The sequence below is a fragment of the Macrotis lagotis genome, chromosome 1, assembly GCF_037893015.1.
Source record: "Macrotis lagotis isolate mMagLag1 chromosome 1, bilby.v1.9.chrom.fasta, whole genome shotgun sequence".
Classification (NCBI taxonomy): Eukaryota; Metazoa; Chordata; class Mammalia; order Peramelemorphia; family Peramelidae; genus Macrotis; species Macrotis lagotis.
The window spans coordinates 341,571,883-341,586,137 of record NC_133658.1 but is presented as its reverse complement, the minus strand read 5'-3'; the positions used below and the strand labels follow the sequence as shown (position 1 = coordinate 341,586,137).

General features: G+C 37.4%; 1 protein-coding gene and 1 long non-coding RNA gene across 14 annotated transcripts in view; one reads left to right on the top strand and one right to left on the bottom strand.

Moving 5' to 3' along the window:
- AKNA (AT-hook transcription factor) overlaps window positions 1–14,255 on the bottom strand; it is a 66,756-nt gene that overhangs the window by 18,536 nt on the left and 33,965 nt on the right. For all 13 annotated transcript variants that reach the window (XM_074211756.1, XM_074211766.1, XM_074211768.1 and 10 more), the window contains 7 exons: window positions 11,700–11,916; window positions 11,032–11,189; window positions 8,920–9,108; window positions 6,626–6,914; window positions 1,520–1,626; window positions 792–1,006; window positions 367–475 (listed from right to left, as the gene is read on the bottom strand). In XM_074211756.1, the coding sequence (XP_074067857.1) occupies window positions 367–475; window positions 792–1,006; window positions 1,520–1,626; window positions 6,626–6,914; window positions 8,920–9,108; window positions 11,032–11,189; window positions 11,700–11,916 (1,284 nt within the window). The remainder of the gene's footprint in view (window positions 1–366; window positions 476–791; window positions 1,007–1,519; window positions 1,627–6,625; window positions 6,915–8,919; window positions 9,109–11,031; window positions 11,190–11,699; window positions 11,917–14,255) is intronic.
- LOC141505695 (uncharacterized) lies at window positions 257–5,879 on the top strand. The gene is made up of 3 exons (XR_012473671.1): window positions 257–535; window positions 1,817–1,916; window positions 5,495–5,879. It is a non-coding gene; the product is annotated as an uncharacterized LOC141505695 (long non-coding RNA).

Genomic DNA, 14,255 nt, shown 5'->3' with positions numbered 1-14,255 from the left:
GTCTCACATTGTACAATTGGGAGAAAAAGGCAATCAAATGATGTTTTCTTTTCTTACCAAGACATTCCCTCTAGGATCAGAGTAGTGACAGGGAGTCTCAGCATCCGAAAAGCTGCACATACTGAGGAATTTCCCCTAAAATTCATGAAGATTGGACTGTGATATTCAAGGCAGCAATGTCCAATTTCCAAAAGTATTGAACTGAGACTCCTGAAATCTGCTACTCACTTGCTTGTGTGACCCTGAGCAGGGATACTTCAATTCTCTGGCCTCAGTTTCCCTTAAATGGGGATACTGGTCTAGAAGACCTTTAGTCATCCTACTTGCTCTACAATTTTATTATTTAAATGGTCATGTAGGACTCACTCTCTCACTTCCCGGGAGATGAGGTTGCTGAGTGAATCTCTTGCAGTCTCTTGAGGTACTTCATCAGAAGGGTTGGGAGCAGGAGACTGGCCATCTTCTTCCAAGGCAGCTGATAAAGAAAAGATTGCAAGAAAAACAGGAGCCAGATAAGGTTGCAAATTAGTCTCAGGTAGGTTACTAATCCAGGGGTCAAAATAATCTGCATGATTGTGGATTTGGGGTCACTATGTTGTGGGGGAAATCACAGATTGGAAAATGCACCATCAGATTCTCCTGAACTAATTACTAGCGTGAACCTGACACTGGCCCAATCTCAAAGGCCCAATCTCTTCTCCCTCTCTCTCACTTTCTTGCACCTTGTATTTGGGCAGTACTATGAAGTCAAACTGTCACCCAAACATTTCTTCTATGTTACACCTACTCACCCATCCTTTCCCCTGGTCCCGGTTTGTGCTGGTAGCTCTTTGTCCACTTCCTTGGGAAGGTGTTGGGCATTGGGTCAGACCTCTGGACCTGGGTCTCTGACTTGTTGAACCCAGAGGATACTCTGACAAATTGGTCTCTTCCTGGATAGTGGGAGGATGGAGCTTGGGGTAAACATACTGTAGATGACTGGGGTAATCTCCTTGGGTCACTGGTACTAAAAACATATTATGACACAAAAAAAATATCAATTAGGCTCATTCAAACTGTCCCTTTTCTTGCATTGGGTTGAAAATGCATTGATTGTTCTTGCCCATGTGCTTTTATCTCATACTCTCTCAAGTAAGGATATCTGGTTCAATCATTCATAAGATTTAGAACTGGAAAGGGACTTTAGAGATCATCTAATCTAGCTTGCTCATTTTGCAAATTATGATTTACCAAGGATACACAGCTCTGAAGTGACAAAGCTCAATTAAATTAATTAAATCTAGTCCTATTTCTACCATACCATCAGTCTTCTTATACCCATTGTTTTTCCTCCTTTCACTGCACCCAGCTTAATCTTCTGTGTTCTGTCCTAAGCAATCATCCCGTGACAATTATTTATATACTCTACTACTATCCCTCTATAACCAATCTATCTCCCCAGCACACATAGCTCTCACCCTGAGATCCTCACAAGAAGAAAGGAATCATGGGAGGGGAGGAGATATGTAAATTGTTATACCTGGTATGGGAAAGTCGGTGGTCTGGTGTCTGGGTTAATGGTGATACTCTGCTGGTTTCAGATCCCACAAAGCCACTATCAGTTTCTGGAGACACTATCCGGTGCTCCTGAAAAGTAACAATAGTCTCCCTTAACACCAATCATATTCCTAATCCTGTCCCTAGGAAGTTGGTTTTAATTCCAGCCTGAATACTTCCCTGCTTGTTTCCACAAACCAGACATCTCAACTGATATGCACAAAACCTCAGAGTTGGAACAGACTTCTGAGGTCACTTGTTCTCATTTGTGCCTGAACAGAGAGATTCCATCTACAAACATCAACAAGGACATCTATTCATCCTCTGCTTGGAGATCTCCACTGATGGGCAACTTGCAATTTCCTGAGACAGCACTTCAGGTCAGCTTTATTAGGAAGCCTTTTGCCACATGTTGTCACATGTTGTCACATGTTGCTCCTTATCTTGTCCTCTCAGGTCAAACTTATAGAGCAGCTAATTCCTTTGCTGGATGACAGTCACCCAAATAATGATGATCATTTTCTCTTTAGTTAAGTGTTCTCTTCCTCAGACTAAAATACTCCTATATCCTTCCAGGACATGGCTCTCAGAATGAAGGAAATAGATAGAATCCCCATGAAGTGGGATACTTAAGAGAGTAGCATTTGTCAGAAAGATTGGAATTTGGGGTTAAATATTTATGGTGAAAAGATTATAGGGTCAGGTCTAGATAACATTTCGGATCCCTCCTTCAGCTCTGAGATTTAAGATTTACAAAGGAATATTTCATCCGAAGCCTTATTTCCAATTCAGTGAATAGAATGTATCAAGGTCTCAGGGCTTATGTAAGAAAGAGAACAGAGACTTCTGAGAACAGAATCAAAATGGTGAGAAAAGCACTAAGCTGAGCTTCCCTAACATTCTCCTACAAACAATAAAATAATGCCTCAAATCAAAATCTGGAGTGGCAAAATCAACAAAGGATCAGAGTGAGATTATCCTTCCAATCCAAGACAATGTAGGAGATTGGAAAGAGAGCTCTGTGATATGGGGAGAAGCACCAGTGCTGAGACTAGGTGGTGGTGACAGCTTTGGGAGTTTTCAAGCCAGAGATGATCACACCATTTTGAAAGTACCAAAAGCTTCCACCACCACCACCCCCCCAGAGCTATTTCTGAAAGCAATAGTGTGAAAAAGTTTGAAGCTTGACAATATGCCCCTCCCTGCCTCTACAGTGGAAACAGAATTCAACATTAACATAAAATTCCAAACCAAGAAATTGGGTAGAAAAAAGGAGCAAACAATAACAAAAGAATCTGACCATAAAAAGCTATTATGGTTACAAAGGAAGATCAAGACACAAACTCAGAAGAAATGAAATAAAAAAACCTCAAAGAAGGAATGTGATTTGAACACGAGTCCAACAAGAATTCCTGCATGAGCTAAAAAATTATTTTCAAAGCCAAATCAGAGTGGTAGATGAAAAATTAGATAAAGAAATAATTAAAGGAAGAAAATCATGAAAAGACAATTAACAGCTTGATAAAAGAGACAAAAATACTAAAGAAAACATCTTAAAAACATAATTGGTCAAATGGAAAAAGAGATAATGACTCCATGAGACATCAAGAAGTAATGAAAACAAAGTCAAAATAATGAAAAAACAACTATCTCAGCAGAAAAAAAAAGAGATCAAGGGAGATAATTTAAATCTAAAAACCTGGGTCAAAATCCAGACATGTTTTAAGAATTTTCAAGGAAAACAGTCCCAATATACTAAAACTAGAATCCAAAACAGAAATTGAAAGAATCCACTGATTGTCTTCTGAAAGAAATATTAAGGTGAAAATTCCCAGGAATATTATAGCCCAATTCCAGATCTTCCTAGGTCAAAATTCCATAGACTCATAGGCTAGGATCATAGAAGATTTACTAGTTAGTATATTAAAAGAGTAGAGAATTTGGAATATGATAGTTCAGAAGACAAAAGAACTTTGGTTATAACCAAGAATAACCTACCCAGCAAAATTTGAGAATAATCCTTTGGGAGGAAAAAAATGGATAATTAATAAAATAGAAGACTTTGAGCTAAATAGAAAAAATAGGCTCAAATACAAGACTCAAGAAAAGTATAAAAAGGTGAACATGAAAGAGACATTACATGGGATTAAATAAAGTTAAACTATTTACCTTTCCATATGGAAAGATGACACATGAGTCTTCTAAGAACTTTATCATTATTAGGACAGTTAGAAAGATTCTATATAGAAAGAGGGTGTAGGAGTGAGGTAGTTATCTTGGGATGATGTAAAGAATATAGATGAGAAAGAGGGAGACCTTGGTGGAAGGCAGAAAGCAGAGGAACAATGAGAAAAAAAGAGACATGCAAGGAAGAACTTTTACAATGAAGGGGAAGAAAGAGGGGGGGTGGGTAGGTATTGCCTGAACTTCTAAATTGACCTAAAGAGGGAATATGTATTCACTTTCAAGAAATCTATCTTACACAACCAGAATGTAGAAAGAAAAAGGGATAGAGGGGAGTAATAAAAGCAATGAGACAAGAAATATCAATAAGACAAGGAAAAAAATTGAAAGAAAAAAGTAGGCAATAAGGAAATAAAACTATCACTATGATGGTATTTTTAGAGAATTCTAGAGAATCAACTAAAAAACTAGTTGAAGCAATAACTTCAGCTAAGTTGCAGGATATAACCTAAAATAGAGTCATTAGCATTTCTATATACTAACAATAAAACCCAACAGAAAGAGATAGAGAAATTCTATGTAAAATAACTGCAGAAAAATAAAATATTTGGGAGTCTACCTGTCAAGACAAACCTAGGGATTATATGAACACAATTACAAAGCACTTTTCACACAATTGGATATTAATTGCTCATGGTTAGGCCAAGCCAATATAATAAAAATGACAATTCTACCTATATTACTTGATCATTCAGTGCCATACAAGTAAAACTACCAAGAATTATTTTGTAGAACTAGAAAAAAAATCTTAAGAAAATTCATCTGGGAGAACAAGAAGGAATATCAAGGGGATTGATGAAAAAAAGTTAAGGAAGGAAGCCTGGTATTTCCATATTTCAAACTGTATTGCAAAGTTGTAATCATCAAAAATAATCTGATATTGGCTAAGAAATGAGTAGTAGATAGTGGACAATAACAATAAACATACTTGATAAATCCAAAGATTCAAATTTTGGGGTAACATTTAATAAAAATTGGCTTAGAGGACTAAAAAGCAATTTGGCAGAAACTAGGTTGAGGCCAACATCTCATACCGTATACCAGGGATGGGGAAGCTTTTTCCTGCTGAGGGTCATTTGTTAGTATTTGTGGGCCTGGAAGCATGGAAAAATGTACCTGTCAGATTTATGGATAAGGGAATAGTTTACATCCAAACAAGATAGAGAAGATTCAAGGAAGTAAGAGATAATTTTCATTATATGAAATTTGGGACAATAACAATAATGCATTGTTAGTGGAGTTGTGAACTAGTTTGACCATTCTGGAGAACCATTTGGAATTATGACCAAAGGGTTATAAAAATAGGTATACCATGGACAGCTAGGTGGCACAGTGGACAGAGCACTGGCCCTGAAGTCAGGAGGACCTGAGTTCAAATGTGACCTTAGACACTTAAAAATTACCTAGCTGTGTGACCGTGGACAAGGCACTTAACCCCACTGCCTTGCAAAAAATGAAAAAGAAAAAATATGTATACCTTTTGATCTAGCAATACCACTAACCACATTCATATCCCAAAGAGATCAAAGAAAAGGGAAATGGATCTATTTGTACAAAAATATAGCAGTTCTTCCTTTGAATGGTAAAGAACTGGAAATCAAAAAGGTGCTCATCAATTAGGGAATAGCTAAATAAGTTTTGCTACATGATTGTAATGGAATACTTATGTGCTATAAGAAATAATGAACCAGATGGTTTATATGAACTAATACAGAATGAAGTGAGCAGAACCAGGAGAACTTTTTACGCAGTACCAGCAGTATTATGAGAATAATCAACTGTGAAAGACTTAACTACTCTGATCAAGATAATGATCTAAGACAATTCCAAGGGACATATTTTCTGAGAGGTAACTGATGAATTCTGAATGAAGATTGAAGCATACTTTTAAAAAAATTATTTTTGTTTTATTTTGTATTTTCTTTTGCAATATAGCTAATATGGAAATGGTTTTCCATATATAATCAAAATAAAACTGCTTGCCTTTTCAAGGAGGGGCAGAATGGAAGGACCAAATTTGGAAATCAAATTTTTTTTAAAAAATGATTTAAAATTTTATACATGTAATTGTGAATACTTCATAAAATAAAGACAATTTTAAAGGGGAACATATTTCATGTCTCATTTCTAGACCTCTTCTTGTTGCTGCTCAGTATCTCATTGGCCTTTCTAGTCATATAAGCATATGGACTTCATCATTGTCATCATTGGAGGAAAGGGTCAAACACCTTTCAAAATCAGATTCATACCAGATTCATACAGATAAGACCATTTCCTCCTGCCACATTAATTCTTCCACCGTGTGTGTGTGTGTGTGTGTGTGTGTGTATGTATGTGTGTGTATGTTGGGCCAGATTTTATTACCACAAGGATTAGGCAGAAACTCTTTTCACCAAAATAAATAAATCAAACTGCTCATTAGCTTAAGTGTATTCTTATGTCACAAAGAGATGAAAGTTAGAATTCAAAAAGGACAAGGGTTACCAAACCTAGGTGACTGTGACACAGCAATACATATACCACACATACATCTCACAAAGTTATGAGTGAAGGTCCCTTAGTAAAACTTAAAACTCTATAAAACTATGAATTGCTAATATTATGATCATTATTATTATCATTCCTACTTTACAAATGAGGGGCTAAGGTTCAGAAAGAGGAATAACTTGTCCAAGGTCACACCGTTTCTAAGAATCAAGAATCTGGATTCAAACCCAGGACTCTATTGTTCTTCATTATCTTGCCTACCCTATTGTTGTTTGAATGACAACTTCAGATAAAGGTTTGCACTGGATTTGCACAGTATAGGGTGTTATAGAGGGTATATATATAATTCATTCAATACCTTGTCCTGGTTCACATCCAAGTTTCTTGCCAGTTGCGGGGAGCTGGCCAAATGGAAAGACTTCTGAAGGGGTAATGAGCCTGAAACATTACTGCCGGCCAAACTGGTGGTGCTGCTCTGGTGAGAGGATGGCTGCTTTTGCTCTGTGACTGGTAGGGCAAGCTTGGAGGCAGGTGGATTTGATTGAGCAATGGGACTCTGAAGAAGCCCACCCAAGTAGTGCCCACCATTCCTCAGAGATGACAGGAGCTCCAAGGGCTGAGTCGATTGCCTCTGCTCCACAGACACCCTGACAAGAAATAAAAAACACCCATAAGCCTCATCCTTCTGAGGGCTCCTCAGGCTCCGCTATTTGTCTTCTCTGGTGCTCACTCCACGTTGGGAGGGTGGGGAAGGGGAGCCATTCTCTTGATTATAGGATCATAGATGAAGTTCTCTTAAGGTTCCAACTGAGAAGTTCCTGGACTTTAGGAAAAGAATCTCTGGCCTTACATGCATGTCAGGATACTGTGGAGCTCATGAGCAAAGAATATGACAGAGCCTTAAGGAAATATATGACCAGAAGAGAAGGCATACTGAGAGCTCATGAGGGATGAGAGGCTGATGTGTCACTGAAGTGATTACCTGGTGTCCACAAAATTATTCAAAGAGGAAGCATGAAGGTTTTTTGTTATGTTGGATAAACTTTCCATTAGTATTTAAGGAAAGAAAAGTGGCTAATTATTACTCAGGATGATGAGATGGGATGCCCTGCCCCTTGGATTGGAAATTGCAGATCCATTTAAGTGGTGAAGGAATTAAGTTGGCAATCAGTGTTGAAACTAAACCCTCCCCATTGGCAGGATAGACATATCACAACAGAGTGCCACTTTTTAAAAAGTGGCAGGTGTAAGAATTAGGAATCTGGGTTCACGTTATGACTGTCATTTATTAGCTATCCCTTCCACTCCCCACTCCTATCTATCCCCCTACCTATCTATGCCCTCCACCCCTCTGCCTCTCTATCCAATAACTCCTGCCCTAAGTACCTCATAATAGGAGTAATAATAATTAAAATATCATTATTTAATATAAATATTATTTACATAGGAAATATATGAGGTTTTAAGTACTTCTTTAATGTTTACTTAACATTTTTCATGTCATTTCATTTGATCTCAACACAACCCTGAAGAAGGTGCTGTTAGTAATCTCATTTTACTTATGAGGAAATGGAGGTACAGAGAGGTTAAATGTCTTGACCAAAAGTTTCTTTATATAGCTAGTAAGTGGCAGAATTTGCACTGGATTTGCACAGGAGCCTGATTGTCCTGACTCCAAATCTTGTTTTCTATATACTATATCACCTAGTTGCCTCTGAAAAGTATAAAACAGTAGCCCTGGAGAAGAGAAAAAATTGAGAAAATGTGTCTCCCTTTCCTCTTTATAGATGTGGGGCTCTATGGGTGTGGAATATTACAAACCAGATATAACTGACAAATTGGTTTGCTGAATTACTTTTTAATCTTTTTTTAATTCTTAGTTACAAGGGTTAGTTCACTAGGTATATGAGAAAGGAAGGATACAGTTGAAAATGAAAGTGATGTAAAAACAAAAAGATATAATAGATTTAAAAGAAAAAAGTATTAAAATAGCAAAACATAAAAGGGTGACATTACAACATCTCATTATTTTAAGCATCCTAAGGAAGAACAGGGTGTTAAACATTTTCTTGTGAAGAAAAGGAAATCTCTCTCAAAATAGAGTTATGATTATGGGCAGCTAGGTGGTACAGTAAATAAAGCACTGGCCCTGGAGTCAGGAGGATCTGAGTTTAAATCTGGTCTCAGACACTTAATAATGGCCTAGCAGTGTGACCTTGGTCAAATCACTTTAACCCCAATGCCTTGCAAAAAACAAAAAACAAAAAAAAAAGAGTTATGGATTGTTCATTTGTTTGCTTTCTATATTACAAGCAATAGTAGAGGGGCTGGGTGCAGGGAGAGCATCACTTTCATAATCTTCCTTCATGGCTTAGCTCAAGGTGCCAACTCCTTTATAAAGCCTTCCCTTTTTCTTCTGTCCTCAAATTATGTTATACTTACTAACCTGAGTATAAGTTATATTTTTTGTCTCCTCCTCACCCCCTACTTATAGTTTAAGGTTTCTAAGGTCAGAGACTTTACTTTTGTCTTTGGATTCAAACTATGTATTTTGCACATACTCAGTGTTTAATGTTTCCTGAATTGGATCGGGGAAAACTTAACCTCTTCTGTCATTGAGATTCCTTAATCTTGTAAAGAAGAGTGACTTACTCAAGACAGTTTGGGTACTTCCCTTCCTCTTGTTCTGTCCTCCTTGATCTGGCTTCAAAAGCATTGGGATTACCAGCAACTGGGCCATCAACTTCCTCGGTGGAATTCTTCTCTTCCTGAGTGGAATTCTTCTCTTCCTGATCTTCTTCCAACTTGACAGTAACAGGTAATGACTTGATACTGTGGCATCTATAATAGACCAACCAGAAGAGGTCAATACCCTGATAGTCCTGGAATGGTTTTGACTGGGAAAACACTGTAGGCATGACCAGGAACTGGTGCTCAAGATAGGGACTGGCCGATGATATACATCCTAAATCCAGTCTCCAAGCTATGAATGAGATACTTCTTCCAAGTAAGTCACTTAATGGATTTTTTATGGATGAATCTCCTAAATCAGAGTCGGAGATCATTTAGCTATACAGTCTGGAGCTGCCAAGGCAATGGCAGGCAGGACTTGAAATTCAATAAATCTAGGAGCTTTTTAGGGATGAATTAATTAAATTTTTGGTTAAATATAGCAGCAAAAGATGTTATAAATATTCAAGTGACCCTTGACAGAAAAAAAGGTTCCCCACCCCTACCCTAAATGAATAGATTATGACTCTCAGAGAAGTTTTTATAAAGACTAGAAGGAACTCTGAGAGATCATATGGTCCATCCTCTGCCTTCACAAAGCATAATATTAATCTATCCCACACAAATGAGACTCCATCCAAAATTTTCAGAGAAAATTCTATAGCACAACCCTACTTCAGTAAGCACCTATAGAATGGGAACTATTTTTGTTTTTCTTTGCATCCTCAGCACTTAGCACAGTGCTTCCTTGCATGTTGATTGTTGATTCATCCCAATATCTCACTTTAATCTCTACAATTTTGGCTCACATTTACTCTAGTCCTTATAGTTTGTGGAAGTGGAGAATAGCTGTTCTTGATTATCTACATCAAATCCCTTTTTTATGGATCCATAAAACATTGATGGACTCAACCTTGGCCATCAGAACAAACCAGGTGGTACATAAGAATCTCTAGGCAAAGATTCCCTAGGCCCTTGTAGCAGCAATCTGTACTGTGCACATGTTATTCACAGGCTCACAGGTTCATCTTGAGTTAGAAAGGACTTCAGAAGCCATCTAATCCAAACCTTTCATTTTATAAAAGAGAAAACTGAGATCAGCAAAGTCAAATGATTTGTCCAAGATCACAAGATAATATGTCAAATATAGAATTGAGTTTTTCCCCTTGTAGAACCTGTATGAATAGATTTTACAAATTTTTAATTATTTTTTTCAATTAGCAAAAATCTATTTTCTCTCCTTCCTACCATCTCCCCCCAAGGGGGAGGGGGAAAGTGAAGAAAAACCAAAGCTGTTGTAATTCCTACACTGGCTATGTTCCCCCAAAATATGTCTCAAACTGCACTCTAAATTCATCACCACAGATGAAACATGACCCCAGGTTATCTCACTGTCAGTACTCTTTCCCTAGTCATAATGATTAATGTACCATATCCTCCTATGTGGAAGGAATGATAAAGCTCCAAAATTACTATTTGTCTACGCTATGGTGAGGTCCCCTGTTGTGAGAATTTCAGTCATTTTCAGTCACATCTGACTCTTCCTGACTCTATTTAGAGTACTAAAGTAGTTTGCTATTTCCTTCTCCAGAACATTTTATAGATGAAGAAACTAATCTGGGTTAAGTGACTTGTCCAGGGTCACACAGCTAATAAGTGTATGACGCTGGATTTGAACTCAGTAGGGTGAGTCTTATTCACTTCAGGCCCAGTACTCTAACCCCTCCCACATATGAAACAAAAAAGAATTTATTTTATCACCTATAGTGTATTTTATTCTAGCAAAAAATTTCCCAGTAATTAAATATTATCAAGTATTAAGCATAGTATTGCATTGCATAGTCAATTTAAAGCAAGCATTCCTTAATCAAGGTTTTGATAAATTTTTCCTTACCAGATCTTTGTGAATTCTCTAACTTGTTTGGATACAAGGAGAGTTAGAAAGGTTTGAGGATGGGAATTTTTTAGAGCCAGGAAGGTTGAGGAGTTCCCATAAATGGATAGGACTCTCTGAGCCTGTCCTTGAACACTTACTGGGCTACAAGGCTCTGGAAATCTTCCTCCATTTGGAGCTGTTTGTACCGAAGTGACTTCGGCAGTCCTGGGCTCTCATCTTCTAACTCACTGCTGGCAGAACTCACTTCCGTATTCATTCCACCCAGAAAAGTGTCCTCATTTTGGATAGCTGAGATCTGTAAGAAAGAGAGGAAGGAGTCAGAGAGAGTCCAGTTAGCCGCAGTGTTGTGGACAAAACAACTGAGAAACATAATTCTTCTAACTTCACCAGGAAAACGTACTTATGCAACCTCAAAAATAGTTTTCTAACAAGTCTTCTCAGTTCTCAGATTTCTCCTTTCTAGTCTATCTTCCACACAACTGCCAGAATAAATTTCCTTAGGCATAGATTCATACATATCACTTCTCTTATTAAAAATCTTCAGAAACTTCTAATTTATTCCTAAGTTCAAATTCCTTTTATAAATATTCAAGGTGCTCTGAAATCTAGCTTCATGAGAAATGATTAATGAATGTCTTTTGCATGCAATAGACCAGTCAAAGAGAACCCGATAATAATAAATATTGAGTCCAATTCAAACAGATTCTCATGAACATCTAACACTAAAAGAAAATAAGAAATCTAATGTAGTTCATTCCTCACTGGGTTCAAGAACTGGCTTCCTCTTACAGTGGGGAAAGAATACCTCGGGGTAGGGGGTGCGGATAGTTGGCATGGGGGCTTGAGTTGATGGATCAGGAGACAGAATTAGCGGGTCTAATACAGGTGAAGCTGCTGAGCTGCCATGGGATTTTTCTTCTGGAGGCATCCTCAGAGAGTGCTGGTCAGGTCTTAGGTCATCTACCTCATCCATGAGCTCCTCAAGGCGCATTCCCAGTCGAAATATTTCTCCTTCCACTTCTCTGAAATAGGTCAAACCATAGTTATGTAGGAAAATAAAGCCAGAGAGAGAGAGAGAGAGAGAGAGAGAGAGAGAGAGAGAGAGACAGAGAGAGACAGAGAGAGAGAGACAGAGATAGAAAAAGAGACAGAGACAGAGAGCAGAGACAGACAGAGATACATTGGTATATTGTCAAAGAGGAAGGAAACACACTGGCTCAGGATTTTAAAACAACCTGTAGGGTAGACTTGTCCCTGTATGCATAACTCATAAAATCTATACTTAGAAGGAAACTTAGTCTGACCTTGTTTTACACATGAAGAAACAGACCCAGAGAAAAGAGAATGACTTGCCCAAAGTCACAAAATAAATAAGGAGCAAAGTAATTCCAAAGTCAGTGCCATTTTCTTGAGGGCATTTTAGTTACTAAGGCATGAAAAATCCTAGACATAGAAAACATGAAGATTGGCTCACCAGAAGAATAGAAATCTAATAGTTAGAAAGGCTATAAACCAAGGCCACTATAGTCTCTGAGAGCCTAGACTGGGAAAGAACTGGGAGATCGTGGACATATATATGTATGTATGTATGTATGTATGTGTGTGTGTAAATATATATATATATATATAAAAGATATATATATATATATACACACATATATATAAATAAAGTATGTATTCTGTGTTTGCACCAGCTTATCTGCAAGAACCAAGGTGCTTTATGTTCACTGTCACAGAACCTCAAACAGTTAGAAGCAGTTCTATAAGGGATGTGTTAGACACATTTCTTTCCATATAGTTTGTATGAACCCTTCTTGTTAGAATCCCTTGTTAGAATCTAACAATTCCTTGTTAGAAAAAGGGGTTTTCTGGAGCCAGATCACACTAGAGCTTATTGTTAAATTTTAAGTATATGTATTTGTACATTAAGAAATTAGCCAACCAAACAATGACTGATATTGTTTTGTGAGTTGTCTAAACTTGAGAAAGTAATGAAAAAATTTGAACAATGAAGATATAAAAGTGTGTCATGTGTACATTTCTTTTTCAGAGATCCACCAGCACAACCCCAAGCCAGTAAGAGAGTTCTCTAGATCAGTGATGGCACATGAATCAATTTCTCATTTTACTATAGGGTTAGAAAGAACCACCCCACATTCAAACACCAGTAGCTCCCTATTGCTTCTAGTATCAACTATAAAGTCCTCTGTTTGCAACTTAAAGTTCTTCATAGATAGCCCCTTCCTCCCTTTCCAATCTTCCTATACTTTACTCCCCTTCCTGAATTCTATGATCCAACAACATTGGACCTACTTTCAAGTCCTCACACAAGATTGTCCATTTTCCATCTCTGTGTATTTGGCCTGGTAGTCACCCATTCTTGGAATATATCATTTCAAACTCCTTGGTTTCTTTCAAGAATCAGCTCCAATTCCATGTTGTATAGGAAGCTTTTCCCCAATCAATCTCTCCAAAATGTTAGTACCTTACTCTCTAGGACTATTTTCCATCTACTTTTTAATATATTTTGTATATCACTAATTATAGATATGTCTTTCTAATTAGAATGGGAGCTCCCTAAGGCAGGGGATATTTTGTAGTTCTCTGTATACTAGTATTTAATAGACCTTAGTAATGCTTATTGACTTAAAAAATGAAGCTCAACAAGTTGTGGCATATGATTGTGATGGAATACCACTGTGCTATATAAGAAATGATGAGCCGGATGATTTCAGAAGAACCTGGAAAGAATGAACTGATGAAGAGGGAAATGAGAAGAACCAAGAGAACATTGTACACAGTAATAGCAATTCTGTACAATGAATACCTCAGTATTCTCAGTATCTCTATTTTTTTTGCAAGCCAATGGGATTAAGTGGCTTGCTCAAGGCCACACAGGTGGGTAATTATTAAGTGTCTGAGGCCAGATTTGAACTCAGGTACTCCTGACTCTAGGGTTGGTGCTCTATCCACCACAACACCTAGCTGCCCCTATTCTCAGTATCTCAATGATCCAAGACAATTTTGGATGATAAAATGAACAATGCTATATACATACAGAGAAAGAATCAATGGAGTCTGATTATAGATAGATTGAAGCACATTTTTGTTTTTACTTTATTTTTCTTAGTTTTTTTAGGGGGATGTTTTCTTTCACAACATAACTAATATGGAAATATGTTTTTCATGACTATAACTTATATCAAATTACTTGTCTTCTCAATGAGGGGGAAGGAAGGGAAGGAGAGAGAGAATCTGAACTCAAAATTTAAAAACAGAGTTAAAATTGTTTTTACATGTAATTGGGGGGAAAATAAAAGATTGACTATTTTAAAGAAAGAAAATTGGGGCAGGTAGGGTT